This window comes from Typopeltis vanoorti, chromosome 6, assembly GCF_054136105.1.
Source record: "Typopeltis vanoorti isolate ZY-2024b chromosome 6, IOZ_Tvanoo_1.0, whole genome shotgun sequence".
NCBI lineage: Eukaryota > Metazoa > Arthropoda > Arachnida > Uropygi > Thelyphonidae > Typopeltis > Typopeltis vanoorti.
The window spans coordinates 14,541,417-14,568,236 of NC_143554.1; the positions used below are offsets into that span (position 1 = coordinate 14,541,417).

Here is a 26,820-nt window from a genome sequence, read left to right on the forward strand (position 1 = left end):
GGCATTAGTTAACAACACTATAAGAATAATGAAATAAATGAACAACATTTCAACAACTATTCAAAAATAACTTTATTTGTTTTTATTGTATTACAAATAAATATGATTACATATTAAGATTGCTTGAGCATCAAAGCTATATAACTAGGAGGAGGAGACCACCACCACCATGCAGGGAACTAGGGCAAACAGTGAAAAGTCATCAACTGGAATAAACACAATGGCAGAAGAACTGAAGATAGGAGCCATCAGCATAAGAAGCATCAATGGAAAGGAAACTAAACTTGCAGAAGTGGAAAAGTACCACAAGGACATAATTAGTGTTTCCATTGAAAGAAAGAAGACTATAACAGGTGAGATCCTACTAAATAATACATCATCACCACCATCATCATCATCAGCCATTATCAATCCACTGCTAGATAAAGGCCTTTCCAAGATCATTCCAAGACTGTTTGTCCATGTCTCTCTTTTCCCATGTCACTCCTACAAATCTGATGATATCATCAATCCACTATGATGTAGGTCAGAGTCGTTTTTTACTCTCGTGGAATCCAATCCATTACTTCTTTTGTCAATCACTGATCTTGTCTTCAAGCAATATGTCCAGCCCACTTCAGATGTTTCACTCTTCCTATGACATCAGAGAGTTTGGTTTCTTATCCATGTATTCCTTTTGTGATCCAGTCTTGTGTACCAAGCACACATCTTTCTACACTAAATTGTGTTGTTCTTAATTTTTGAATTTCCTTTGCCTTTAGGGTCCATGTTTCACAGCCATATGTCAATATAGGAAGAATACACTGGTTAAAAACTTTTCTCTTCAGGCATAATGGTAGTTGGCTTTTGAATACTGAATGTAGTTTTCCCAAATGCTTTCCATCCAAGAATTGTGCACCTTTTAATTTTGTCCATGATATTTTGTTCCATTGATATCTGTTGTCCTAAGTATATGTAATGATCCAATTATTTAATTTCATCATTATTGATTTTTATTATTTCTGGTTGGACATAACTTGGTCTTCTTTAGATTTATCCTCAGGCCAGCTGTTTTGCTAGCAATTTGAAGTTCATGGATATGGGTCTGTAAATCATGAGCAGTTGAAGTAGTGTAAACTTTTCCTTCATCCTCATTGCCCAAATATAACATTCTATATGTATTATTTGAAGTATTTATTTACTTCAACTACTTCAAATAATACATACAGAATGTTATATTCAGGCAATGAGGATGAAGGAAAAGTAGCAAGAGCATTCAACACCAGACATGAAGATAAACTTCTAGACTGGAAGCAATTTCAAGAAGAGTTATGTGGGCAAACTTCAAGATGAGAAAATGGTCAAGAAAACTTATTTGTGCCTCTGGTCCCACAGAAGGATCTCTTAAGAAAAAAATGGAGGCAATTTTTTTTGAGTCATTAGAGCAGGCAGTTGGCATAGAGAAGATGGAAAAAAGTCTGTAAACACATTATTACTGACGTGTTTACAGACTTTAATCATCAGAATGTTAAAGTTTCAAATCATTGTCAATAGTTTTTTTATTGCAATTATTTAGTAAATGATATTGGAAGTCGACTTCTGTATAACAGATCAAGTTTTCCCACTTAATCATTGAAAACTTTAGTGAATAAAACTACATCAAAGCAATTGCCATGCAGGAGTAAATAATATTATCTCAAGAAGCATTTTTTCATTAAGGTTATGGTCTTCAGTTAAATTAAATGTTTTCTGCAATGTTAATATAGAAATAACAACCTTCAAAATATAAAAGTCGCATTACAAACATTTTATTAAACAGCTTACCTCCTTCTTGTCTATAAACTGTAACCATTACAGTATTAACACTTGCCACCATATTGTGCAATGTAATACTTTGCTATATATAAGGAAAAATCAGCTTCATAAATAAAATTTACAATAAAAAAATTTTTTTAATCTAATTCTATTTAATCAATGGTTTATATCATTAAAGTTTTTATATTCTCTACTGGACTAAAAGAAAAAATTAAATGAGGTTTTAATTAAAGGATGTTAATTTGACACATGTGCAAAAAAATTTTTAAGGTAAAGATGATAAATAACTTCAAGACTGATCAGATCTGAGATGGTATATAATTAGAGGTGGCTAGTATAAAATACTGATAATGGAGTGTAGAAATACATTCATATAGTCAAAAAACATGAAAAAAACCAATAACAACAACAAAAAAAATCAATATTGATAAAATGAATAATGCAAACTATGAATTTAAAAGAACTGAAAATAAAGAAAAATGTATTAAAAAAAACTTTTATATACACAATAAGCTAGCCACATGATGGGTGCTGGCTGATTTGTTTAAAATGTCATCAGATGAAAACAGTAGAAAAATAACTGTGAGCTAGCCATGTGGCATTTTATGAAACAAGTTGGTTCATACAAGTATGTCCATTTTGGTTCTGTACAATATTTAGTAGTCAATTCTGTGTGTCAGGTTAACTTTTCTGCTCTTGAATTATGGAGATGATGAATATTTATAGCATGTTTGGCATACTCTCATAAGGTAGTGATCCACAAAGAAAGACAGAGGATTGTTAATTAGGTACTTGCCTTTTCTGAACAGCATCAAGGTATTTTTAGATTTTTGGCGCAATGCTCCAAAAGTAGAACAATCTTCTGATATTGGATAGTTAAGATATTTGTAAAAATTTAGCAACTAGACAAATGACATGTTAAACAGAAGAGAATACCAAGTTTTCATTTTTTCTCTTGGCACCTTGTTGTTAAATCTTGAATGAAAGAGATAATAATGATAACTAATAATTAAGGAATTGACAGCGTACACTAGAAATATAAATTAAAACAACTTTAATATATGCTTTCCGATATTTCAGCAACGTCACATTGCCATCTTCTATGGGAACTTAAAATAAAGAACAAGTGCACGCAAGTACTACATAACAGCAAATGAGAAACAAAGCTAGGAAGTTTTCCTAAAGTCCTGATGGTGCCCCCTGGTGGGCTATATTGGTAGTTATTGACCTTTGGGCTGAAGTTCTTCTGAACTATGTTTCCCAAATTTGGGGCAGTCTTATGCACCAAATTTTTCAGATTGAACGTGGGATTCGCCACCTTCCAAACCACATCGCCAACGATATTAGATTGGATGTAGCCTGTGTTCTCACAAAAGCAAAATCACCAAAAACCAACATATCCATTAGTGAATACAAGTCACTATGAGAATTGAAGAAAAACAAAGAAATAGTTATCACCAAAGCAGACAAGGGGAATGCAACTGTGGTACTCAATCATAATGACTACACAGGTAAGCTTAAGATCGAGGTACTTACCTCCCCATTGCATACAATCCCACCAACTCACAAATTAGAAAACTCCAACGGCGCCTTAAAAAGGTCACTTCTTGGCCTGTGGAGATTATTAACAGACTAAAACCATATAACTCTAAATCCCCCATATATATGGGCTAACAAAAATACAGAAAGAAAATGTGCCATTACGTCCCATGGTGGATGGCATTGATTCTCCCACTTACAAACTAGCTAAGTATTTAGCCAAAGCGCTCTCCCACTATACTGGCAATACACCATCATACATAAAAAACTCAGCCCACTTGAAAGCCAGTATAGAAAACCTTACAATCCAACATAATGACATAATGGTCAGTTTTGACGTCTCCTCCTTATTCACAAATGTCCCCCTCAAAGAAACCTTAGAGCTAATCCAAGCTAAATTTCCTCCTAATATCTCAGCCCTATTTCAGTTCACAATGAAATGGTGAACTGAAATAGGGCCGAGATGGCATTGATTCTCCCACTTACAAACTAGCTAAGTATTTAGCCAAAGCGCTCTCACACTATACTGGCACTACACCATCACACATTTTCAGAGAAAGGAAGTTCCAGTGATGTCAGGGTGAGATGAATGAGAGCAGCAATGCAGCCAAGTAGAATGCTAATGTGCGCATGGGTCTCGGCATAGCAGAAAGTCAGCGTAGGCTGAGAAGGAAATGCGGAACCTTGTGGACCAACATCGGCAGCAGTGCTTCGTAAACATTGTAGGCACTAAATCGTGATTATTTGCACATCTACCTAATGTTGGTGGCGCAGCATGAACAAATAAATTTTCTGAAATTTGAAACGGGTTAACACTATTATTCTAACAAAGAAATTGGCTCTAGCCAGAGGCATTTCCTTTGTCTATAGAGTGGGCAATAGACTAACAGCAGCCAAGGGTTAGAGGTAATAATAATGGTAGAATGTGTAGGAATTGTATGGGCCAAAATTTTAGAGTTGAAGAAATAACAAGGAAAAAAAAAAATACAACATAAGCCAAGATTTAAGGAAAGGATATAATCAACAAATAAATTATATATACTCATTATACATCATAAATAAATATATAAAAAAAATTTACATTGTCTTATTTCTCTTCCAGATTTACAACTCGTAAATAGAGGTGCTTGTTATATTCTCCACAATTCCTCAACTATTTGTCATAAGTGAAAATCTAAATCTGATGATGACAACCTGTATTTGGACTGAAACCAGCTCATCCTTCTTTCAAGTTTTCCTTCGATAATTTTCTTTAGCCTCTTCTCAAGTATGCTTCATATATCTTACCTGTGTAGTGCAATTGGAAGAACAGTAATAAAGTTTATCATCCTACATCCAGGCAAATCAGCCATGAGAGAACAGACAATTTACAAACAGTATGTATCAACATACAGTGTCATGTAGTTAGAGGATTAAGTAAGGGAGATAGTGAGTTATAGTGGAGTACCCTCTGTGATGAGCCCTTGAACTCCTTGGAGGTGTCACATGATAATAATAATAATGATAATTTTATTATCATTATTATTATCACGACACCTCCAGGAAGTCCAAGGACTCATCGTGGGAGGGCATACTACTCTACATCGCTAAATACATCTCATCCTCCACTACCACCATCAATGCCATCTATCACCCATCCTCACCAACAACAGTATTTTTTTGTCTGTAAATTGCATGTGTTCTGAAGGCCAATTTGTCAGTACACAGGTGAAAAACCCGAGGTTCCGGGATAAAAAACCCTGCTACCACCGTACGAGATTGGCTAACTCACCTTCAACTGAAAAAGCCCACATAAGGATTCTCCTCATTATGTTGGAGGTTTAATGGATTTTTTACAACACTCAAAAAGAATTAAATTAGAATTTAATACTTCCTATATTTCGTCCTAGTCACTAGGACATCTACGGAGATTACAAAAACAATTAATGTAACATGCACACAAAAACTTACAATACTAAGCCCAACCACGTGGGTGACACTAAAGTCCTATCTAGGTGGAGCACCCTCTAAGGGCGGTAGTAGGTGGCCTGGAATGTAAGGTGGGACCTCTGGTGATGAGTGTTTCCCAAATCTTCGGAAGCTTAATGCAACCGTATTTATTAAGATTTGGTTGGTTTCTGAGAGCTGCTGCTGCTTCTAAGAAAAGTCTCTCTTTCTTGAATTTGCTGTGGTGGAGCATGGTGGTTTTCTTCCATGATACTCTGTGGGTGGTGTCCAAAACATGGTCAGCCAAGCCTGAATGGCCATAGTTGTGTTTAACGATGTACGACTTGTGTTACTCCAGGCGGATGGATGCTGATCTGCCTGTCTGTCCAAAGGACGCAAGCTTACAGGAACAGGGTACTTTGTAAACTCCAGGCAGAGAGAGAGAGGAAGGAGCTGATCTTTCTTAGAATCGAACCCAGGTCTTTTCCAATCGAAGGGCGCAATGTTCCGCTATTCTTCCAAACTGCGCTACGGTGGCTACAGAAAAACACTAAGTAAGAAGATAGAATTATTAGGTCTTACATCACCTTTAACCTTTCAGGAAAATGAATTTCACATTCCCACTATGATGTAATATTTCTGGAGTCTTCCGTTTATTGACTAGTTATTATTTTTGTATTCAGTTCATTCCCTTTTTATAAATAGATATAGGCGAGCTCTTCTGCAATCATCTGGAACTCAGCCTTCTGAACAGGTCTCAATTATGGTGTAGCCACTGTAAAATATTTATACTCCCATATTTTGGCATTTCTGGTTGAATTTACTCCAGCTGCCTTTCCACTCTTCAGGTTTTTGATGGCTTTTTCTACCTCAAGTACTGAAATGTACTCCCAATTGCATTCCTCTTGAATATATTTTACCACTGTTCTTACTTCTTGGTTCATTTAGCAATCTCAAAAAAGTAACTCCTCCAATCATCTAGAATATCCCTATTACAAAACAAATATACATAAGAGTGGGACCAACTATAAGCAAATAAATTACTACTAACTATTATAATAACGGAATTAACTCACGTCAATTATTCTTTATTCGTAGAATTTTCACCTGAGTATCACAAGCATCATCAGTACAGGTACAAGGCTAATTAAACGATAACTGTTGATGTTTAATTTAACAAGGCTAATTAAACAGTTATTGTTTAATTAGCCTTGTACCTGTACTGATGATGCCTGTGATACTCAGGTGAAAATTCTACGAATAAAGAATAATTGACGTGAGTTAATTCCGTTATTATAATAGTTAGTAATATGTCCACTCACGGTATTTCCTTACTGAAACAAATAAATTACAGAAGCCAATTACATTGGAAATAAGTAATATAAGCAGAATTTTGTCTCTTTAACTGTATGCACTGAAAATGTCTACAGGTACAAGGTCCTTATGAACATGTACAGGGTGGCCATAATTAAAGAGGAGGTGTTCAGAACCCTGTAGCAAAAAATCTATTGGACAAAATTCAACCAAACTTGATGTAAGTACACTCTGGAACATGGGATTTTGATTTACAGAAGATAAAAAAATAGCACAAAATTCTGCCACCAGGGAACATTTGGTGCTATAAGCACATGGTTTAGGATTAATTAAACAGTAATGGCTGGAAGAGACACAAAAAATCAATTTTGGTGTTCATATAACTTACAGATGTGGTTGAATATGTCCTCCTTTCAGTTCTAAGAACTGCATTCTGTGAATGATATTTTCTACGGTGGAATGCAACAGACCTCACATACTGCATTAATCTATTTTTCAAGGTTTATTAAATCAGGAACATATCCCTCATACATCATGGATTTCAAATGGTCCCACAACCAAAAGTCACAGGGGTTGAGAACAGGCAAACAAAGTGGCCATGCTGTGGAAAATGCACGACTAATCACTCTGTGTTCTGTGAAGGGTTTTTGTAACATTTGCTGTACCAGCAATCCAACGTGATGTGCTGCTCCATCCTGCATGAATATGGTAGAGTCAAGGCAACTTCGCTGCTGCAGTTGTGGAACAAGTTGCAGTGCATCTTTTGATACCTAACAGCACAGATGGTACAAGTCACTGGCCCTGTCAGGCAAAGATCTCCAAAAAACTACAGACTGATAATAAATGATACAGTGAAACCACTATACTGTAACTTTTCAATGAGTGTAAAGGGATCTGATGGAACACATGAGGATTATTTGCAGCCCAAATGCAGCAACTGTGTGAGTTAACACTTCCATTTAGATAAAAATGTAGCTCATCACTACACAAGATCGTCAAGGTCATGCATCATCCACCTCCATTCGAGCTAAGAACATCAAAGCACTTCAGTCAAGTTTTGGCATCTCCATGAAGCAAAGCTTGAGTATGGGAAATCTTTTAGCGGGGGAAAAACCTCAGCATTTGTCACAGGATTATGCACACAGTTGAGTACGGCATTTCCAGTTGCTTTGATATTGCCTGAGCACTGCTGGATCCTTGTGTGTTATTCATTCCGTGTTCCACGATGGCAGTTGCAACTTTTGTCACCTTGTTCAGAAATAATCTGTTTGTGCCTTCATCCTGGTCTCAATGCTAAAGATCTGCTATTTTCAAATGACAAAATGATTTGAAAATAGATATGAAATAGATATGAAATATGAAATGAAAATAGATATGAAAAGGTCTAATGACAATAACGAATCTAAGATTCGTTATTGTCAGACCTTGTCTCTGACCTTTCCTTCAAATGCTGGAATTCTCAAGGCATGGCATTAGCATTACTTCATTGTTGATAGTAAAGCTTGACTAGCAACGCACGTTCCAGTAAGGTGAGAACCATAGCACTTCAGTCTTATCAGAATGATGTGAATCCATTTCGGTCTTCCTTATATCCATCAACTTCTCAGTAGAAACAGCAATATTATGCAAATATCACGTGATACTAGTGCAAACTCTCCACAAGCGGTAAAATTTTGAATTTTTTTTTCTTTTTGTCTGCAAATCAAAACCCCACGTCTCAGAGTGTACTTACACCAAATTTGTTTGAATTTCATCCAATATATTTTTTGCTAGAGAGCTCTAAACACCTCCTCTTTAATTATGGCTACACTGTATAATACTATGCATTATGGGATGGGCCACTACCCAGACTAGTTTCAACCTTCATTGAAGTCTCAATCAGTGGTAGCCAGACTCAAAAGAGATACCAAGGTTGAAGTAATGCAGATGTCATATATTTCCAATATACAAGTAGTCAAAAAGGTATTACCCCTTATTACGAAAATACTCTGGATTGGAGATAGATGTTGAAAAATTTTTCACTTGGTTATACTATAAATTAAAATGCCAAGTAATTATATTCTTGATTTGTATATTCTTCATAAACCAAGTATCTTCATGACTGGGCAACTGTATAACAGGCAAGCAAGTGACTTTACCAAATTGCCTGCCTCGCTCCCACTGATGAGACCTCAATAAAGATCGAAACTGGTATGGGTAGTGACCCTTCCCATAATGTATAGCATTATACATGTCTGTAAGGTTATGTGCCTTAGTGAATTTTAGTGAATCATATGAAAGCAATAATTATTGGCATTAGTGAGACCTTGGCTAATAGAGGAGGGCATCTTAACAGGAATAGAATGCGATGAATATTATTCAGGGATGACAGACAAAGAAAGAAAAGATAAAAAAAAAAGAAAGAAAGAAAGGGAGGGGAGATCACTAATGATTGCAAAAAAATTAAATCCGGTCAGAGTAGAGATTCTAAATGGTGGTGGAAGTATAGTCTAGTATAGCTTATGTTCACATATTTGAATCACCTTATGGATGATTCAAATATGTGAACATAGACTAGATGGAAGGGGGGGGGAGATACAGTTACTGAGCAATTGCTACCTTAGACAGTACATGATGGAAGGGATTTGTGTTTCAAATCCCTTCCATCGTGCACTGTTTAAGGAAGAGATTCATGTCACAAGAATATTAGATTGAGAAATACCATCTGAGAACATGTATATCAATAAGGAAACTGTTTTGTTCCCAACTGGAGAAAGTGTCAATGTGGTTTTAACTTGGAAGGTGGCATATCATATGAGAGTTTTGAATTAAAAAATATGGAACTATAAAAGGCAAATAATTATATCCTGAGAAGGCAGCTTGAAGCAGAGCCTCATATGAAAAACTGAATGGTAGAGCAATCAATGCATGCAAAACCATCAAAGCATATAAAGAAAGCTGGAAATGACTGTGTCTATAAAGTCAGGAAAATCGACTGCATAAGAATTCAATAGATGAATATGACTGTGAAGGAAGAGTTGACTAAAAATAAAATGTTGTGTATCCAGTGCCAGGAGAAAAGTGATGAACAAGCCAGGAGCAGTATAAAAAGGAGATCAGGACAGAGTTATGGTGAGGAAGGTGAAATAAGGCTATGAAAAACAGTTAGCTAAATGGAAAGAAAATTCAAGAGAATTTTTCACAATGTAACAAGGAAAAGAGACCATGGAAGAATAACCTTAGTGAATGCAAAAGGAATGTGATGTATTGAAGATTCAACAAGCTGAAGTTTAAAGCAAGAGGAGGAAGAAGAAGAAGGAGGAGGAGAAGAATGCAAAAGGTATGAAAGTGTCAATTTCTAAAGAAATTACAGCGTTAAATGACAGCTTTAGTAAGTACAAACCCAGGCAGATTGTTTATTTGGATGGGGAGGGGGGAACAAATAATATGATGGAGATGGACGAGTTGAAGGTACTGAAGCTATTGAAAGAGCCTGATTTTAAATCAGTCTTTTTCAATAACTTTAATACTTCCAGCTTGCGTTGAAACTGGTGCAATTCATAATGAGTTGCTTTTCAAATTTCTTTATACAGTAACAAAGTTAGAGGAGGTGCTGGTACTCATTCATTACTAGCATGAAAAATTGAAAATTAAAAAGATATGAAAGAAAGCAAAAATTATTTACTGATATTTTCACTTCATGATGAGATAATGTTTTTGGAATAGCAGCATATAAATATATAACACCCAGTATATTAAGCATAAAATTTATTGTGCAAGTAAATAAAAATAAGTAAAACGTATATGACAATTTTCAATAAAAATTTTAAACAGCAAATATAAAAAAAAAAGTTTTATAAGTGAATATCTTAACAATAGACATAGTGAAAAATGTAAATTTATTAAATAAACCTAGGTAAACATGCAAAAACTTACTGAACATTACAGCTTTCTAAATATAATGCATCATTATGTCACATATCACTATTGCCCATGCATTACTATGGCATGCAGTAAAAAAAAAGCATTGCTGATAAGTATCTCTGGAGGTGTCATTACATTTTTGATGAGATTAATTAAGAACTGCATCCAGAAGTGGTTAGATAGAATCTTGATTCCTTATGACAACCTAACTTTATTTTAATAAAGGTAGGTCCTTTCTTTAGCAATTTGCTAATGCCTTATAAGAGGTAACTACAGAATTTGACAAGGATAATGGATATACATAATAATTTTGGATTTTGAAAAGTCATTTAATAGGATTTTACATTAGAAACTTGATGAAATGATGGATGTGGATGAAGTGGAGGTATTCAAGTTATTATAAGAGCCCGATTTGATCAAAGGCAGAAATGTATGGGATTGATGCAATCATATAAGTCTCAACACAAGCATGATAAGAAAGGATATGGATAGGGAGTAGTATAAAGAACCTTACTGAAAGTATAAAACACTTTCAGTAAGGTTCTGAATCTAAGAGAAGGAAATTGACTGGTAGTATACCACACAGTTCTATACTTGGGTCAACATTGTTTAACTTACATGTTTATACCATTGGAAATGGTATGAATAGCAATGTACAGAATTATTTGCCAACGATCCTGACAAGTCCTGGCAGGTTGATCTGAACAAACTGGTTCAATGGGTAAATGACAATCACTATTCTATGTCTAATTTCAAGTTTATACATTTTGGTCAAGGATATTGCAGGAAGAATATTAAAGTAATGGTAATTTGTGCAACTGAATGATGGAGACTTAGAGATCTGAGGTTGAAAGCACACAAATAGTTCAAATTTGTGGATTACAATGAGAAGTGGTTAAGTAACCCCATCAGGTCACTGTAATGTTAAAGATGGCAATAACTTTAAGCAAGAAGGAAGTTATTTTTCCACTGCACGATGTTTGATCTAGACCACATCTTGACTACAGTGTTCACGTGGGTTCAGCAAAGTTTAGGAAACAAGTGAAAAGATCTAGCAGAGGGTAACTAAGATGACATCTTACCTATGGAAATGTGCATATGAAAACAGACCAAGTGTATGAGATCTTCTAAGTCTGAATAATAAACAAGAAAGGATATATGATAGAAACATGTTAAATTACTAAAGAAGGGCTCTTCCAGTAGAGATTCAAATGAAATGTTGCAGGTTATGGAAGGTGTGTGGTGGGTGGGGGAGAACTGGAGGTCATCCCTGAAAATTAAGTAAAGACATGGTTAGGAAGCATGTGAGATCCTGAGATGAAAACACATTTGCCACATCATGGGATGTGGCAAGTGTGTGATATGATTTCTTCTTTTCCTTCACTGCCTCTTTAACTTCCTGTGTCCACCATGGAGTCCTGATTTTTCTATCTTTGCAGACAACTTCACCACATGCCTCTCTGGCTGAATCAATCAGGGTTTTCTTCAAAGCTTGCCATTGAATCTCCAAGGTTTGGTTCCTGTTCTCAAACTCTTTCATTTTTCCTTCAATAATCTTTGTGTATTTTAGTCTACAGTTCACATCTGAGAGCTGCTCAACTTTTATTCGCTTTAAAACTTTCTTACATGTTATTCTTTTCAATACGAAATTCAATTTTATCCTGCTCAAGACTAAATAGTGATCACTTCCAATTTCAAATCCTCTATACACTCTGGTGTCCTGCACCAGGGAGAAAACATCACTATCAACAATAACATAGTCAATGAGATTTTTCTTATTCCTTGCCTCTTCTCCCCATGTGAATTCATGTACATTTTTATGTTGGAACATGGTGTTAGTAATAACCAGTCCATGTCCTGAGCAGAAATCCAACAGGTATTTGCCATTATTATTAGCTTTGCTCTTTTCTCCAAATTTTCCCAAAATATGTTTGTATGTCTGACAATCATTTCTTACTCTGCTATTCAGATCCCCAACAAGGACCAACTTTTCCTTTTTCATTGTGTCAGTTGCTTTTTCTAAAGCCTCAAAAAATTCCTCCACTTCTACCATAGTAGAACTTTCTTTGGGACCAAAGGCACAAATAAGTCTCATTGTCCAATTCCCCATTCTGATTTTTGCCCACATCACTCTACTTGAGATTGCCTGCCATTCAAGAAGATTAGCCTCGTATTTTGTGTTGAATACTATGGCTACTCCTTCTTTTCCTTGATTGTCATTGCCTGAATATAACATTTTGTATTTATTGCTCAGAAAGATTTCATCAGTTTTTGTCTTTTTTGTTTCAGTTATCCCTATTATGTTGATCTGGTACGTATCCAATTCCTCAGCTAGATCCATTTCTTTACCATTGAGGCTTCTTATGTTGATAGTACCGATCTTTAACTCTGGTGATGTTGAGTTGGGGTGTATTTTCAGATTTGTTCCAGTAGCTGACTTTTCGCTGTTCGCCCTGGTTCTCTGGCGAAAACAACGGGGGTCTTGTTTAACCAGGCGACGCCCCAGCCAGCATGAAATTTTGTCATGTTGTACCATCATTTTTTATTTTGGTTTAACCAATAAGAATACAATTTGGTCGTCTAAATCCCAAATTGCCAGCCCAGCCTCATTCGTTCAGTATCTAGGTAGATAACCAACAGGATGCACCACGAGAAGGTGAGAATTGGATATTAGGTCAGAAGCCCTGGTCGGTTCTCCGCATTCCTTTGAAGGCTATGTGGAGGTCTCCTCTCAGTTATATAGCTTTGATCCTTAAGCACCCCACATAAATATAAAAGCATATGTAATCATAAGAAAACTGATACAAACAGTATTACAAATTCATTGGAAGTTTTTCCACTTGATATACTATAAATTAAAGTTGCCAAGAAATTATATTCTTGGTTTAACCCTTTATCCAAGCATAAGCAAACAAAGTCTGTGCCTTAAGTATTTTCAGGACTGGGCAACTTGTATATAGAGGCTAATGAGTTCACATCACTTGCCTTGGCATCCCATAATTCAAAAGCACATATCCTTACAGACATGCATAATGCTATGTATTATGGGAAGAGTCACTACCCAAGCCAGTTTAGACCTCTACTGATGTCTCATCAGTGGGAGCAGACCCAGAGGTGATACAAGACAATTGACAGTTGACATTTATGTCGCTTTTCATATTCCCTGATATCTGTTGAAGTTACAATGAGGGTAGAATTTATGAGCAGTTTGCTCGCCCTGGATGGGCATGGAGATTATGCGTCGCTGCAGGAAGTTAGAATGACTTTAGGTCTTTTGTATTTGAACATATCTGTAGCCTCGTATGGTAAAGCTTGCTGCACTATATCATTGGGGTGTATGGATGTCTTTAGGAAGAACTTAGTTGCTAAAGATTGTAAGAAAGAGAATATATAAGGAATATTTGTATCTCTATGAAGTTGATTGTTTCTAACATACCATGGGGCATTCAGAATCATTCTCAAGCACTTGTTCTGTACTCGTATTTTGATAATGTTAGTATTAGAGGTGTGGCTCCAGGCTGGAGAGTCATAGGTGATGATAGGACGAATTGTCATCTGGTATAGCTGCAATTTGATTCTGTTACTTAGCTTGCTATTTCTATTTATTAGCATATAGATCTGAGCGATGGCTTTTGATGCCTTTGCGCACATAGACTTAATGTGTTGGTTGAAAGTTAGCTTTTTGTCAAACATTACACCCAGGCATTTTGTTTCTGTCTGCCAGGGAATTTTAGTATTGAATAGTAATACGTCTCCTGCAGGAGATATTGGCATTTTCGAGAAAAGAATGGCTGAGCTTTTTTGGGGGGTTGACTTCCAATCTCCATTTGGAGAACCAACCCTCCAACTTTAGAAGGTTTTCTTGAAGCTTTCTGGTAATGAAAGGTGGTCAGAGAGATCTGGTTAGTATTGCTGTATCGTACGCATACAGGGCCAGGGTGGAAGACATTGGATTGTGCGAGATGTCCGACATGTATATAGAAAACAACAATGGAGCCAGTAGGGATCCCTGCGGCACTCCCGCCAAGATATGGTGGCACTGGGATGAGGTAGAACCATTGATTCTTGTATTAATCTATTCTGAAGATATGATCGGATTAGATGAACCATTTTTAGTGAGATACCAGCTGAGATAAGTTTGTGTAGCAGTTCGAAATGCCATATTTTGTCAAATGCTTTGGTTAGGTCTAGAAAAACAGCCCCTGTGCACTGGTGCCAGTTAAAGCTGGTGGTGATGTATTCCACAATTCTATGGATTTGTAAGGTAGTACTATGGTGCTGCCAAAAGCTGAACTGCTCTTTAGGAATGATGTCTAATTTGTTTACAGAGACTTGAAGTCGAGAGAGGATGACCTTCTCCACAACCTTACCCAGATTGGAGATGAGACTGATTGGACAATAATTGTGGTGGGGAGAGAAGTGCGGGTCCTTACCTGGTTTATGAATTGGGATTACATCAGGCTGTTTCCAGATGGAAGGAAAATAGTGAAACCTTAAGATGGCATTGATGATTAGTCAAGTGCACTACAGCTTTACAGGGCAGTAGTTTGATCACCCTATTTGAGATACCATCTGGCCCAGGAGCTTTATTGTTCTTTAGTTTTTTAATAATATCATATATTTCAACAGGTGATGTGGGTGCAATATGGTCAGCACTGGTATCTGGGAGTTTTAATACTTGTCTGACCTGTCTGTGGATTTTATATAAGTGATTGAAATCTAAGTTGTCATATGAAGGTTTGGGGGATCTGTTTTTATTTCTGATCTCAGAAATATTATAATTCTCAGTAATCTCCAGATATAGTGATCAATAGGTGAGATAGAGGCTAACTTTTCATCCCAAACTTGGTTTCTATGAGTTTTAAGTGCATCTCTCATGCCCCATTCAATCTATTAAGAACTGTTTTATCCTGAGGTGCCGAGTGTTACGAAATCTCTTCCTAGCTCTGTTCTTCTCTCTCTGATCAGGTCCATAATATCTTCGAGCAAACGACCAGGCTTGGGGGCAGATTTGTAGACGGTGGCAACTGTTATAGCAGACTTAATTTGTTGGGCGAGGCTAGTCACTGCAGATTCCACATCTTCTTCTTCTGTGCATATGTGAGGGACAGGTCCAATTTGATCTCTAAGTGCTTTAGACACTTAGGGATCAAATCAGTCCCACGATATGCATGAGCGAGAAGGAGGAGACAGGTATTCTTGTTCTCCCAGTTGTAGTAGAATTGGGTTGTGATCCAATGACAGCTCATTTAGTGATTATAGGCTGTACTGAAGTTTAATGTCTTGCAGAATAGCTATATCCAGGATGTCAGCAGTAGCAAACGTAATGAGATGAGTTGGTTTGGTAGGTCCAGCCACAACAGCATAGTGTGATCCTATGTAGTTGGAAAGGATGCAGCCATTCTTGTTGGTGGTTCTACAATTCCAACCAAGGTGTTTGGAATTTAAATCCCCAGCAATAATGATGGATACTCTAACTCCTAAAATGGCATTCAGATCAGTGTGCAGTAGAGTTTTTAATGGTGGATTGTAAGCTGAATAGATTTTCAATCTGCTGGCAGAGCTGGTGAAAACTTCCACGCCTGTAATTTTAAGGTTAGTGGTTGGTGGGTTGTTCACAGAATGGTGCTTAATATAATTTTTAATGAAGATGGAAGTGCTACCGCCTCTGTAGTTGGATCTGTCATTTCTGTACATGAGATAACCCCATATTTTGGGGCTGTCTGAAGGTCTAAGGTGAGTTTCACTGATTAGTATAATATCTGGTTGGTATCTGTAGGTGAAATCTTGTAGCTCCAGAATTTTTTTCCTTAAGCCGTTTGCATTTCATGCAATGATCTGAAAGGAGGGTGGAATGAGTTTGTTTTTATTCGTTTATGATTGCTGTGAGGATGGCCTGAGTTTCCCATAGGAATCTTTCAGTGGAGGTTGCTGAAGGATTTGACAGGCTAAAATCTTGTAGCATGTTAGCTAGAGAGGCCGTAATAACTGCTGTCAGATTAGTATGTGCTGTTGGCTGATTTTGTTCCGATGTTGGTTTGTTTGTGTGGGCCACATCAGCATAACTTCTTGTTTGCCTTTGGCTTCCACTGTCTTTGAAGGTCACTGACTGTTGCTGCCGAATCTCAGGCTGTGGAGCAGGGGGGGGGGGCCTCAGGTGTTCTTTTACTAGAGGAAGAGGGCGGTTTAGCTGTTTCCATCAATCTGTTATTTGGGTGCTGAGTACATCCCTTGTAGTTCGCTGGATGAGGGCTACCACAGTTGGCACATTCAGCCAAGGTAGCTTTTGGCTTTGTGCAAGTTTTTATGGGGTGGTTCTTAGCACATTTCAGGCATTTGTACTCTGCCTTGCAAAGCCTTTGAGCATGGCCAAATTTTTGGCATCTATGGCACTGACCAGAGATGCCCTTTTACGGAGTGGCTCTGGGGTGATCCCGAGTCCAAAGACTGATGTTAAATCATAGATATTCTTATAGGCTTTGTGGATTTCAACTAAGCCCAGAGGCATAGGGGGTTTTGTCTGCTTTAGTCATTCTACTGATCTTAATAGGTGGCAGGTCCTGGTGGTGGAGATCCACCTCAATTTCATCTGTAGTTATATCCTCTGCGACACCCCGCAGTACCACCTTCAGATTTTTCTCCGAACCAAGAGAATAGGTGTGGTATTGAATATTGCTAGAGTCTAACGCTTTGGTTAGTTTCCTGTAGTCTGTCACAGTAGCCGGCTGAATTTTTATACCATCATCTGTGTTCTTGGCCGAGAGATACTGTATCTGTGAGTTTACAATGGTGGACCTTAAGTGTATCCATCTTTTCTTTTCCCGGAGGACTATCAATGAAACCTTCTCTTTTTCGTGGCAGTCGAGGGATTGGAACTGGGAGTATCCTCATCCATACCAAAATCTATGGGAGGTTCTGTGTCAGAGGGTTTGTGCTTCTTGCACACACGTACATCTTCAAAGTCTGGGGGAGACTGCAACTGAGTAATGAGCTCCTCACTTGTATCATCCGAGTTATCTTCTGTGACTGCAGAGAGTGGGAATGAGTCAAAAAGTTTAACTTCTCCCAGTCAGCCATCACTCAGAAGTTTTCCCAATCTGAGGAATTCATTATAAACTTTCTCGAAAATGGTCTCGTTTAGAGGTTTTGCCATGGTAGTGAAGCGTTCACAGTCAGGTGTCTACCATCAGTGTGGTATATAATTTAGTAGGCCCTGTGATTAGGCTTAGAAGATGTTTTCCGATAGAACTAAAGATTTGGAAATTAAAGTATTTACTCACCTGCAACTTACAAAAACTTTTCATAATCAAAATGCTTGATCAACACATGTGAATATAATACTCGTCACTATAGCATAAATCGCTACAAACATTATCAATCAGATTCCCAATTCACCATCAATAATACATGAAACTAACATGCAAGCCACCATCTTTTTCACTCACACTCAAACTCGGCGTGATACAAAGTTGAAGTAATGTAGAAGTCATGTTTTCATATACGAGTAGCTAAAAGGTGTCACACCTTATTATTAAAATACTCTGGATTAGAGATAGTTGTTGGAAGTTTTTGCACTTGTTTATACAATAAATTAAAGATGCCAAGAAATTATATTCTTGGTTTAATCCTTTATCCAAACGTAAGCAAACATAGTTTGCACTTGAAGTAAGGCAAGTGATGTGAAGTCATTAGCTTCTATATATGAGTTGCCCAGTCCTGAAAATACTTCAGGCGTAAACTTTGTTTGCTTACAATTGGATAAAGAATTAAACCAAGAATATAATTTCTTGGCATCTTTAATTTATAGTATTACATATTTCTATGGAATATGTAATACATACAGTATTACATAATCCATATGTAATACTGGGAGGAAAAACTGGCAAGCAGGTTTTTCCTCCCAGAAACTTGGGGGTTTCATCCCGTAAACTCAAAAAAACGACCGTAGAATCCACTTTATTTCAGACATTAAATACGAGTGTTAGGGACTACGAGATGGCGGCACTTGTTGAGCCGTCTCTCTTCACTGTGTGCCACTTAATTAGTGATAACCTTGGGCCAGCTATCTCTTATTGGGTACCAGTGGAGATTGAACTGCCCACTCAGTCTCCAAAAGTTAGATAGGGCTAAAAATGGCCTCGCCTACTCCCTGTATATGGGAATAAAAAGCCGTTAGCTGATTTTTATTTTATTTTATTTTTTTTTTTTTATCCACTCTAGTTTGACTATCAATTTATCATGCAGTAATCTATCAAAAGCCTTTGCAAAATCTAAGTATACTACTCTGTATCCATCCCAATGCAGCTGTTAGCTTATTGTATTAATTTGTAATAATTTGTAGTAATTGTAATTTGCCAGCCTATCCAATGAAGCCGTCACCTTATTGTAATAAGTAAGTAGATTAACTAAAACATGACCTCCCTTCAGCAAATCCATGAGGTCCATAAAAGTTAATATCATTGTCAACCCAATTCTGAATTCTGGTTCTCACCAGCCTCTTCAACATTTTATCCACAACTGACAAACAGATAGGCCTATTATTTGTTTGCTTGAGTTCTGTCACCTCCTTTATGAAGTGGCACAATCTTGCCTTCCCTCAACTCCTTTGGAACTTGACCCAGTGCAAGATTCATATTAAACAAATATGTCAGGCAGATGCCAAATCCCTGGTACATTCCTTCAAAAGACATGGTGATATATTATCAAGTCCCACAGCTTTATTAACATCGAGTTTGCTCAATTCCCCATATACCTCGTGCTCACTTAAAATCATCTTACCTCATCATCCAATGCTCTAAAACTTTCGATGATGTCACATGCACAAGAATGAAAGACCTTTATGAAATGCTCATTAAATATCTCATCTCTATCTTCTATCTATCACCTATCACTTCTGCAGAGGTGATAGATGATATCAACTCTGCAGAAGTTGTTCTTATACCATTTTCTCCAATCAATGCCACCCTTCCATAATAATTTTTCTTTGTGGGCTACATATCAAAAGAACTCCCTAGAATTCTTTGGGCTTCACTAGCTAACTGTTGCTCATACTTTATTTTTGCTACCCTTACTAACCAAGTCATCCCTCCTTGCCTTAAAGTCCTTTTACATTTATATACAATGTACTTCAAATTATACTTATGTATTAATTATAAATAAGTAAAAATTGCCAATTTAAATGCACATAACTGTCAGTAAAAAGAACCTCAGCATAGTAAAGACAATCAAATCTTATTAATTTTTTTTTCATAGCAAAGTGAAAGGTGGGATTTCAGAACCTTTCTAAATTAGAATCTGCTTGATATGGAATATTGTGTCACACCCAAGTTTTACTTGATTAAATACACATAACATGCATTTCAATAAAATATAAACTTATATTTATATATAAATATATATATAAACTTATATTTATATATTTTATATATAAATATATATTTATATATAAAATATATATATATATATTTTATGTTAAAGATACCAAGCTATTTTAAACTTGGTTTTACTCCATTTCCCAAGTAAGCAAACAGACAAACAAGTCAAGTTTGCACCTGCAAGTGTTGCAAGTCTAGCTGATCCTACAGGCAGTGCAAGACCAAGGCAACTCATGGTAAAAGCAGAATAAGCTCTGATCACTAATCTTAATATTTACCCTTAATGCAAAGCACATCTCCTAGAGGAGATGTATGATGTTTTGTGTTAAAGGCAAGGGGGCCACTACCCAGACCGGTTTCGACCTTTATTGAGGTCTCATCAGTGGGAGCCAGGCTAGAAATACCAAGATTTTAGTAATACAGAGCTTATAAGTATTTTACCAGAACAAGTTACCATAAGGTGTTTTAACCTTATTAAATAAAAATCTCAGGAGGAGATATAAATGTAGAAAGTATTTTACCTTGGGTATAATAAATGTTAAAGATACCAGGCTATTTTAAACCTGGTTTTACTCCATTTCCCAAGTAAGCAAACAGACAAACAAGTCAAGTTTGCGCCTGAGAGCATATTCTACTTTTACCATGAGTTGCCTTGGTCTTGCACTACCTGTAGGATCAGCTAGACTTGAACACTTGCAGGTGCAAACTTGACTTGTCTGTTTGCTTACTTGGGAAATGGAGTAAAACCAGATTTAAAATAGCTTGGTATCTTTAACATTTATTATACCCAAGGTAAAATACTTTCTACATATTTATTTTATATATATATATATATATATAAAAAAGCTTATATTTTAATGAAATAAATAATTTATTTAATTTCAAAATTAACAATATAATCTTTTACTAATCTAAGTTATCGATGAATCCCAAATATTTCAAGTTAACACTTTTATTATTCCAAAGTTCAAATGTAAAATGCTAACTTCTGTAAAATAAATTTCATCTCCCACCTCATTTAAGATAAAAACAAGAATATAAGAAAAATGTAAATTTACCTTTTTAGTCTCATAAAGGGACACAATGATAGAACCAAGTGATATTAAAAAAATGCAAGTGGCGTAGTAGTAATAGTTATCACTGATCCAGAGTATAATGCTAGCAACTTGGAAAATATAGAATGGATTCAGAACCTAAAAAGATGACAGTATACTTCATTACTACAATTTTCTAGTATTTTATACATTGTACAACAACTTAACTTACCTGTTCTTTATTGCATGTTATATAAAATTTACATAATACTGGTTTCCTATGAACAAAGGCAGGCTTTGTCAAACAAAGAGAGACAAGAACATTATGCACTGTTCTCCAACTTACTGGCAAGAGCAACCTATACACAGAAGACTGGAAGCTGTTTTCAGTTAGGGAGACTGTGACCTAAGAAAAGTGTTTATAAAGTACTTCATATGTACATTTTCAAAATGATGGTTCATTTTACTGTTACCTTCAGTACCACCTAAACATGCCTTTTCTCTTGCAAAAGTATATCTCAATTGATCTATCCTTACCTACAGTAATACAAAAATCACCAGATAGAATTAGATCTCTCTCTCTCTCCTGCCATGAAAATTGCATCAGTCACTAGACATTCTTTTATGTTTGATCAAAATGCTATTTTTAACTCATCCAGCTAATAACTTTATACAAATTCAAAATCCATCCATCAACAGAATACTTCTCATGTGTTTGGGGGTCTCATGTGCTCTGCAGGTACTGTTTGTCCATGGTTACTGTTCCAGTGAAATGGCAGCTGCCATTCCTCCACTTTCTTTTGGGCTTGTTAAAATAAGAGTACTAGCTGCCTAGCATCCCCTTTTCAGTGCAACTGAAAACACACCAAGCCTACTTCTCCTTCTCTTTTATTCTATCTACCTCTGTCCTCAGGAATGGTCTTCCTCACAGAGCATCCCAAAGAACTACAATCTGCAACTATTCAAGAAAAATGTCAATAAACCTCTTTCCAAATCCTAAACTGCACCCTCACTCCACACACACACACACACACACACACACACACACACACACACACACACACACACACACACAGCATTAGGGTGCTTATAGGTTCTTCTGCCTCTCATGTATGAGACCAATTAAAAAAAAGATATTGAAGAAACTACTGATGCCATGTTAATGGCAGGAGAGACAGAAGGTAAATGCCAGTCAAAACAGAGAAAGAGAGATCTAATCTTGTCTGGTGACTTCTATATTACTGAAGCTAAGGTGAGCTGAGATATCCCTTTTGCAAGAGAAAAGCCTTATTTTGGTGTCACTGAAGGGGATCATACTGTCCTCACCCTCACTGATGGATGATATGGAGATTAACATGTAAGGCACTAGTTGAAGATGATCTTCAAGGCTGTAATGTCCATAGTTTTTCAAATGAATAGGATCAATGGAACATACTGTCATCAAGAAAGTAGTGAATACGATTAGTAGTGATTGATAGCAGGTCATTTATTTATAGAAGAAAGAGGGAAGGTGTTAAAACAAGAGGCAGTCCTGCACTGCTAGTGAAGCTTGAAGCGAGGAAGTCACCCATCACAAATGAAGTGAAAGAGAGAAAGCTGGCTGTCCAATTATAAAGGGTGGCAGGTAGGGCACAGGATGGTCATATACTTTAGCAAACCTCAATGCCAAATATGATTAAAAGTTCTGGAAACATCAAGAGTAACTGAATGTTTCTCCGCACCTTTTCATGGCATATGTCCGAGTAGGTGATGTAGACTAAAAGGTTAGTCGACCATGGACCTTGAATGTCATAATCCATACTGGTAGTCAATGATTAAATGGTGGGCCTTTAGATAATGGAGAAGTTGACTGACTGATGACTCTACATCATTTTGGAGAGGACAGAGTGATGATGATGACTGATCACTAGTTTAATGGTACACTTCTATCTCCCTTTTCTGGAATAGGCTGGATATATGCTAGTTTTCCAACTTGGGTTAAGTGCAACATAATTATTGAGGATTGAAGAGACAATATAGGATAGGTGTTAGCTAAGAAGCAGAATGTTTGAGTACAGTTAGAGATCTCTTTGTCATAATTAATTCAAATATCTCACAAGCAGTTTGTTTCTGCTTTATACTTTTTCTACAACTGCTTCTTCAATGGGCACTGTCTCAATGAAATGACATCTGGCAATTGTCCAGCCTTCACTAATTATGTACAATAGCATCAGCAGTAGCTTCCCAACATCCATTTATAGTATAACTACTAACACCAAATCAGGATTTCCTATTCCTCTTTTCCTCTGTCTACCTTTATTCCAAATTTCATATTCCAAACTAAATTATTTATTAAGAATTTATAAATTATTTATTATTTATTTATATTTATTTTAAATGCCATCACAAGATCACCAGCAAGTAATGTATTTGGAGATCTAAAATAGCAGGACTGAAATATTCTGAACTGATGTAAAGACATTATTAATGATTATTAATATTCGTTAAAACTTTGACGAATATTAATAATCATTAATAATGTCTTTACAGGGGATTACTTTGAAGAGCTCAGCCAGCTCTACTCCAATTAATATATGTACATATTAATTACTACAGTAATCCCTCAATTATTCAACCACTGTAGGAAAACAATTAGCCAACTGGATAACTGGGCTACATAATCGAAGATTCAATTACATGCTGCAGTACCAGATGCTGGTGGATGCACTAACACATTCAAAGGTTGGTTTAATTGAAGATTCATTGTTCTGAAGATTGGATAAGTGAGAAATCACTGTAGATTTATTCAATCACCTCTTATACAAATGTAACAAAGATTCTCATATCAAAATTTAAAATGGGTCTATAATCCATATAAATTTAATTACCTCATGAATAAACAATCTCAAATATGATTTCACTTCTATATAAATTCCATTTGGTCCATACAGCTGCTGCCTATGAAAGAGTTTATTTATATAGTTATTTGTCAATTAAATGGCACATTCACAAAGGTCTTGCATAATGTGTATAAATCATTAAAGAAAATTTTACAAACGTTTATATATATAAACTGGAACAACAAGCTCCAACTCAACATCTAGAAGAAGAAGAATAAACCCAACATCAGAAGAACTGAAGACAGAAACCATCAATATAAGGAGTATTAATGGAAAGGAAACTCAACATACAGAAGAATTCAATAAGTATCACATGAACATAAATGGCATTACTGAGACAAAAACAAGTGAGATCTTACTAAATAATAAGTATAGGATGCTATTTTCAGATAATAATGATCAAGGAAAGGAAGAAGTAGCAATAGCATTCAACACCAAACATGAAGATAAACTTCTTGATTGCAAAGTAGTTTCAAGTAGAGTTATGTGGGCAAACTTCAAAATGGGGAAATGGACAATGAAACTTATTTGTGCCTATGGTCCCACAGAAGGTTCTTCTAAGAAGTGGAGTAATTTTTTAAATGATTAAAACAGGCAGTTGACATAAATTTGAATGATATCTTAATATCATTCAAATTTATGTCAGCTTCCCCCCCCCCCCAAACATCACACATCTCTACTCTTTGGCTATCTATATAGCAGGGGTGGGAAACCCCTTGCCCATGAGCGAAATTTCGCCCGCGAGTCTATTTCAATTCGCCCCTTTGCTGATGTACTAGTATGTACATGTAAATAAAATTTTATAATAATTTAAATTTATTTAAATTCAAATAATTAAATATACAAAACCAAAAATAGCTATGTTAAATATAATATGATCATCATACGTCTGGTAAGATATATATTGCACACTACATACACTATATATAAGAGTTAAAATTTACCAGTCACCTGCAGAAGTTTTTAAAATAGCAATTTTTGCCCTTGATACTAAAAAGGTTCCCCAACCCTGCTATATAGGTTACTTCTAGTGGAAAAACAAAAACATGTAAGGATATTGGTTATTCCCTTCTCATCCTCCCCCTGCAAATTTTTACATATAGGGTTTTGATAAGCATGTTCTTGATCCCATTTAATCCCATTTAAGCCTTTATCTAGCTGAAGCATATCAATGAGGTGCTTTTAATTTGGCCTCATGGACTAGACAGATTATTCCTTTTATGACTGAACAGTCGACATCAAAGAAAAATATAAATTAAAGATACCAAGAAATTATATACTTGGTTTAATGCTTTATCCAAGTGTAAGCAAACTAAGTCTTCACCTGAACTATTTTCAGGACTGGGACAACTCGTATATTGAAGCTAATGACTTCATATCACTTGCCTTAGTATCCCATAATGCAAGGCACATATCTTGCAGACATGTATAGTGCTATGCATTATTGGAAGGGTCACTACCCAGACCAATTTTGACCTTTACTGAGGCCTCATCACTGGGAGCCAGAACCAGAAGTGATACCAAGGTTGAAGTAATGCAGAAGTCATATTTCCACATACAAGTAGTCAAAAGGTGTCATATCTTATTAATAAAGTACTCTGGATTAGGGACAGATGTTAAAAGTTTTTTTCACTTGGTTATACTATAAATCAAAGATGCCAAGATACTAAGGCAATTAATGTGAAGTCATTAGCTTCTATATACGAGTTGCCCAGTCCTGAAAATACTTCAGGCACAAACTTTGTTTGCTTACACTCGGATAAAGGATTAAACCAACAACATAATTTCTTGGCATCTTTAATTTCTATTATAACCAAGAGGGAAAACTTCCAACAAAAGTGCTATTTATACCATACCATTGTAGTGTTTTAATAAATTTTCTCTTGGGACCTTATGGCTGTTCAGATCTACAAAACTTAGATACAGTTCCTTGTAATACTTCCATGATTTATCAACTATCTGAAAGTGAAACTCTGATCCTTCCTTCGTTCCTTACTGTGTGATGGTACAGTAGCCGTGAGTCCCCCTTTTACGGGGGGGGGGGGGATACACACCATCTAGTCCCCCGAAATTTTACCTGGGCTCTGGAACCGGCACAGGCTGACGAATCAGGCCTATGGCTGGGTCAGTATTTCTGGCTGTATTCCATGTGTGTGTTCACGAGGCCGGTTTGCCTGCTTGCTGGATGAAAAACCCCAGATAAACTGGTGGAAAAAACCCTGTTGCCCACACCCAAGACCAGCTAACTTGGCTATGGCTGGGGAAAATCCTTAAGTTCCTCGCATCATCGATGGGAATCAAACTAGGACACTCCTTCCCCAGGCATATGGTTGTAAAATGCAAAGCCACTAGGCTAACCGTGCAGACACTCTGATCCTGATCATTCCTAATATGATCTGAACCTAGCTTGTTTTTTTCAAAGTTTCTCATCGATAATTTTTCTTACACTATTCTCAAATATGCTTTGCATAAATCTTACATTGAATGCTCAATAGAGAAATTCCACTGCAATTCTCACATTCCATTTTATTTCCCTTTTCATAGATGAGTACTGTCCGCACGGTTAGCCTAGTGGCCGTGCACTTCGATACCATATGCCTGGGGAAGGAGTGTCCTAGGTTCAATTCCCGTTGGAGACGTGAGGAGCTTTAAGGATCTTCCTCAGCCATAGCAAGCTAGTTGGTATTGGGCATGGACAGCAGGGTTTTTTCCCCAGTTTATCCTGGGGTTTTTCATCCCACAAACAGGCAAACCAGACCTGTGAACATACAGGATACAGCCATAGGACATATAGACGAAGACAAAAAAGGAGATGGGCACCATCTGTCTTAATTCATCGCCCATTAGACATTCATGGCTCAGCCATGAGTGACCCAACAGTCCATTAAGGACTATGCAAGAGAATAGGATAGATGATTACTATGAGAGCTGTACTCTTATCATATGGAATTCGAATATCACATTGCCTCCTGAATTATGTAGTTGGAATAGCTTAAGAAAGCATCTCCACTAAACACTGATGGTTTTTTTCTCCTTAAGTATTGATAAATACTTCTA

The 26,820-nt window shown here is 36.5% G+C and overlaps 1 protein-coding gene across 4 annotated transcripts in view; it reads right to left on the reverse strand.

Moving 5' to 3' along the window:
- LOC150105306 (polyamine-transporting ATPase 13A3-like) overlaps positions 1-26,820 on the reverse strand; it is a 479,234-nt gene that overhangs the window by 315,512 nt on the left and 136,902 nt on the right. For all 4 annotated transcript variants that reach the window (XM_090394686.1, XM_090394683.1, XM_090394684.1 and 1 more), the window contains 3 exons: positions 23,752-23,821; positions 20,909-21,043; positions 1,804-1,876 (listed from right to left, as the gene is read on the reverse strand). In XM_090394686.1, the coding sequence (XP_090250812.1) occupies positions 1,804-1,876; positions 20,909-21,043; positions 23,752-23,821 (278 nt within the window). The remainder of the gene's footprint in view (positions 1-1,803; positions 1,877-20,908; positions 21,044-23,751; positions 23,822-26,820) is intronic.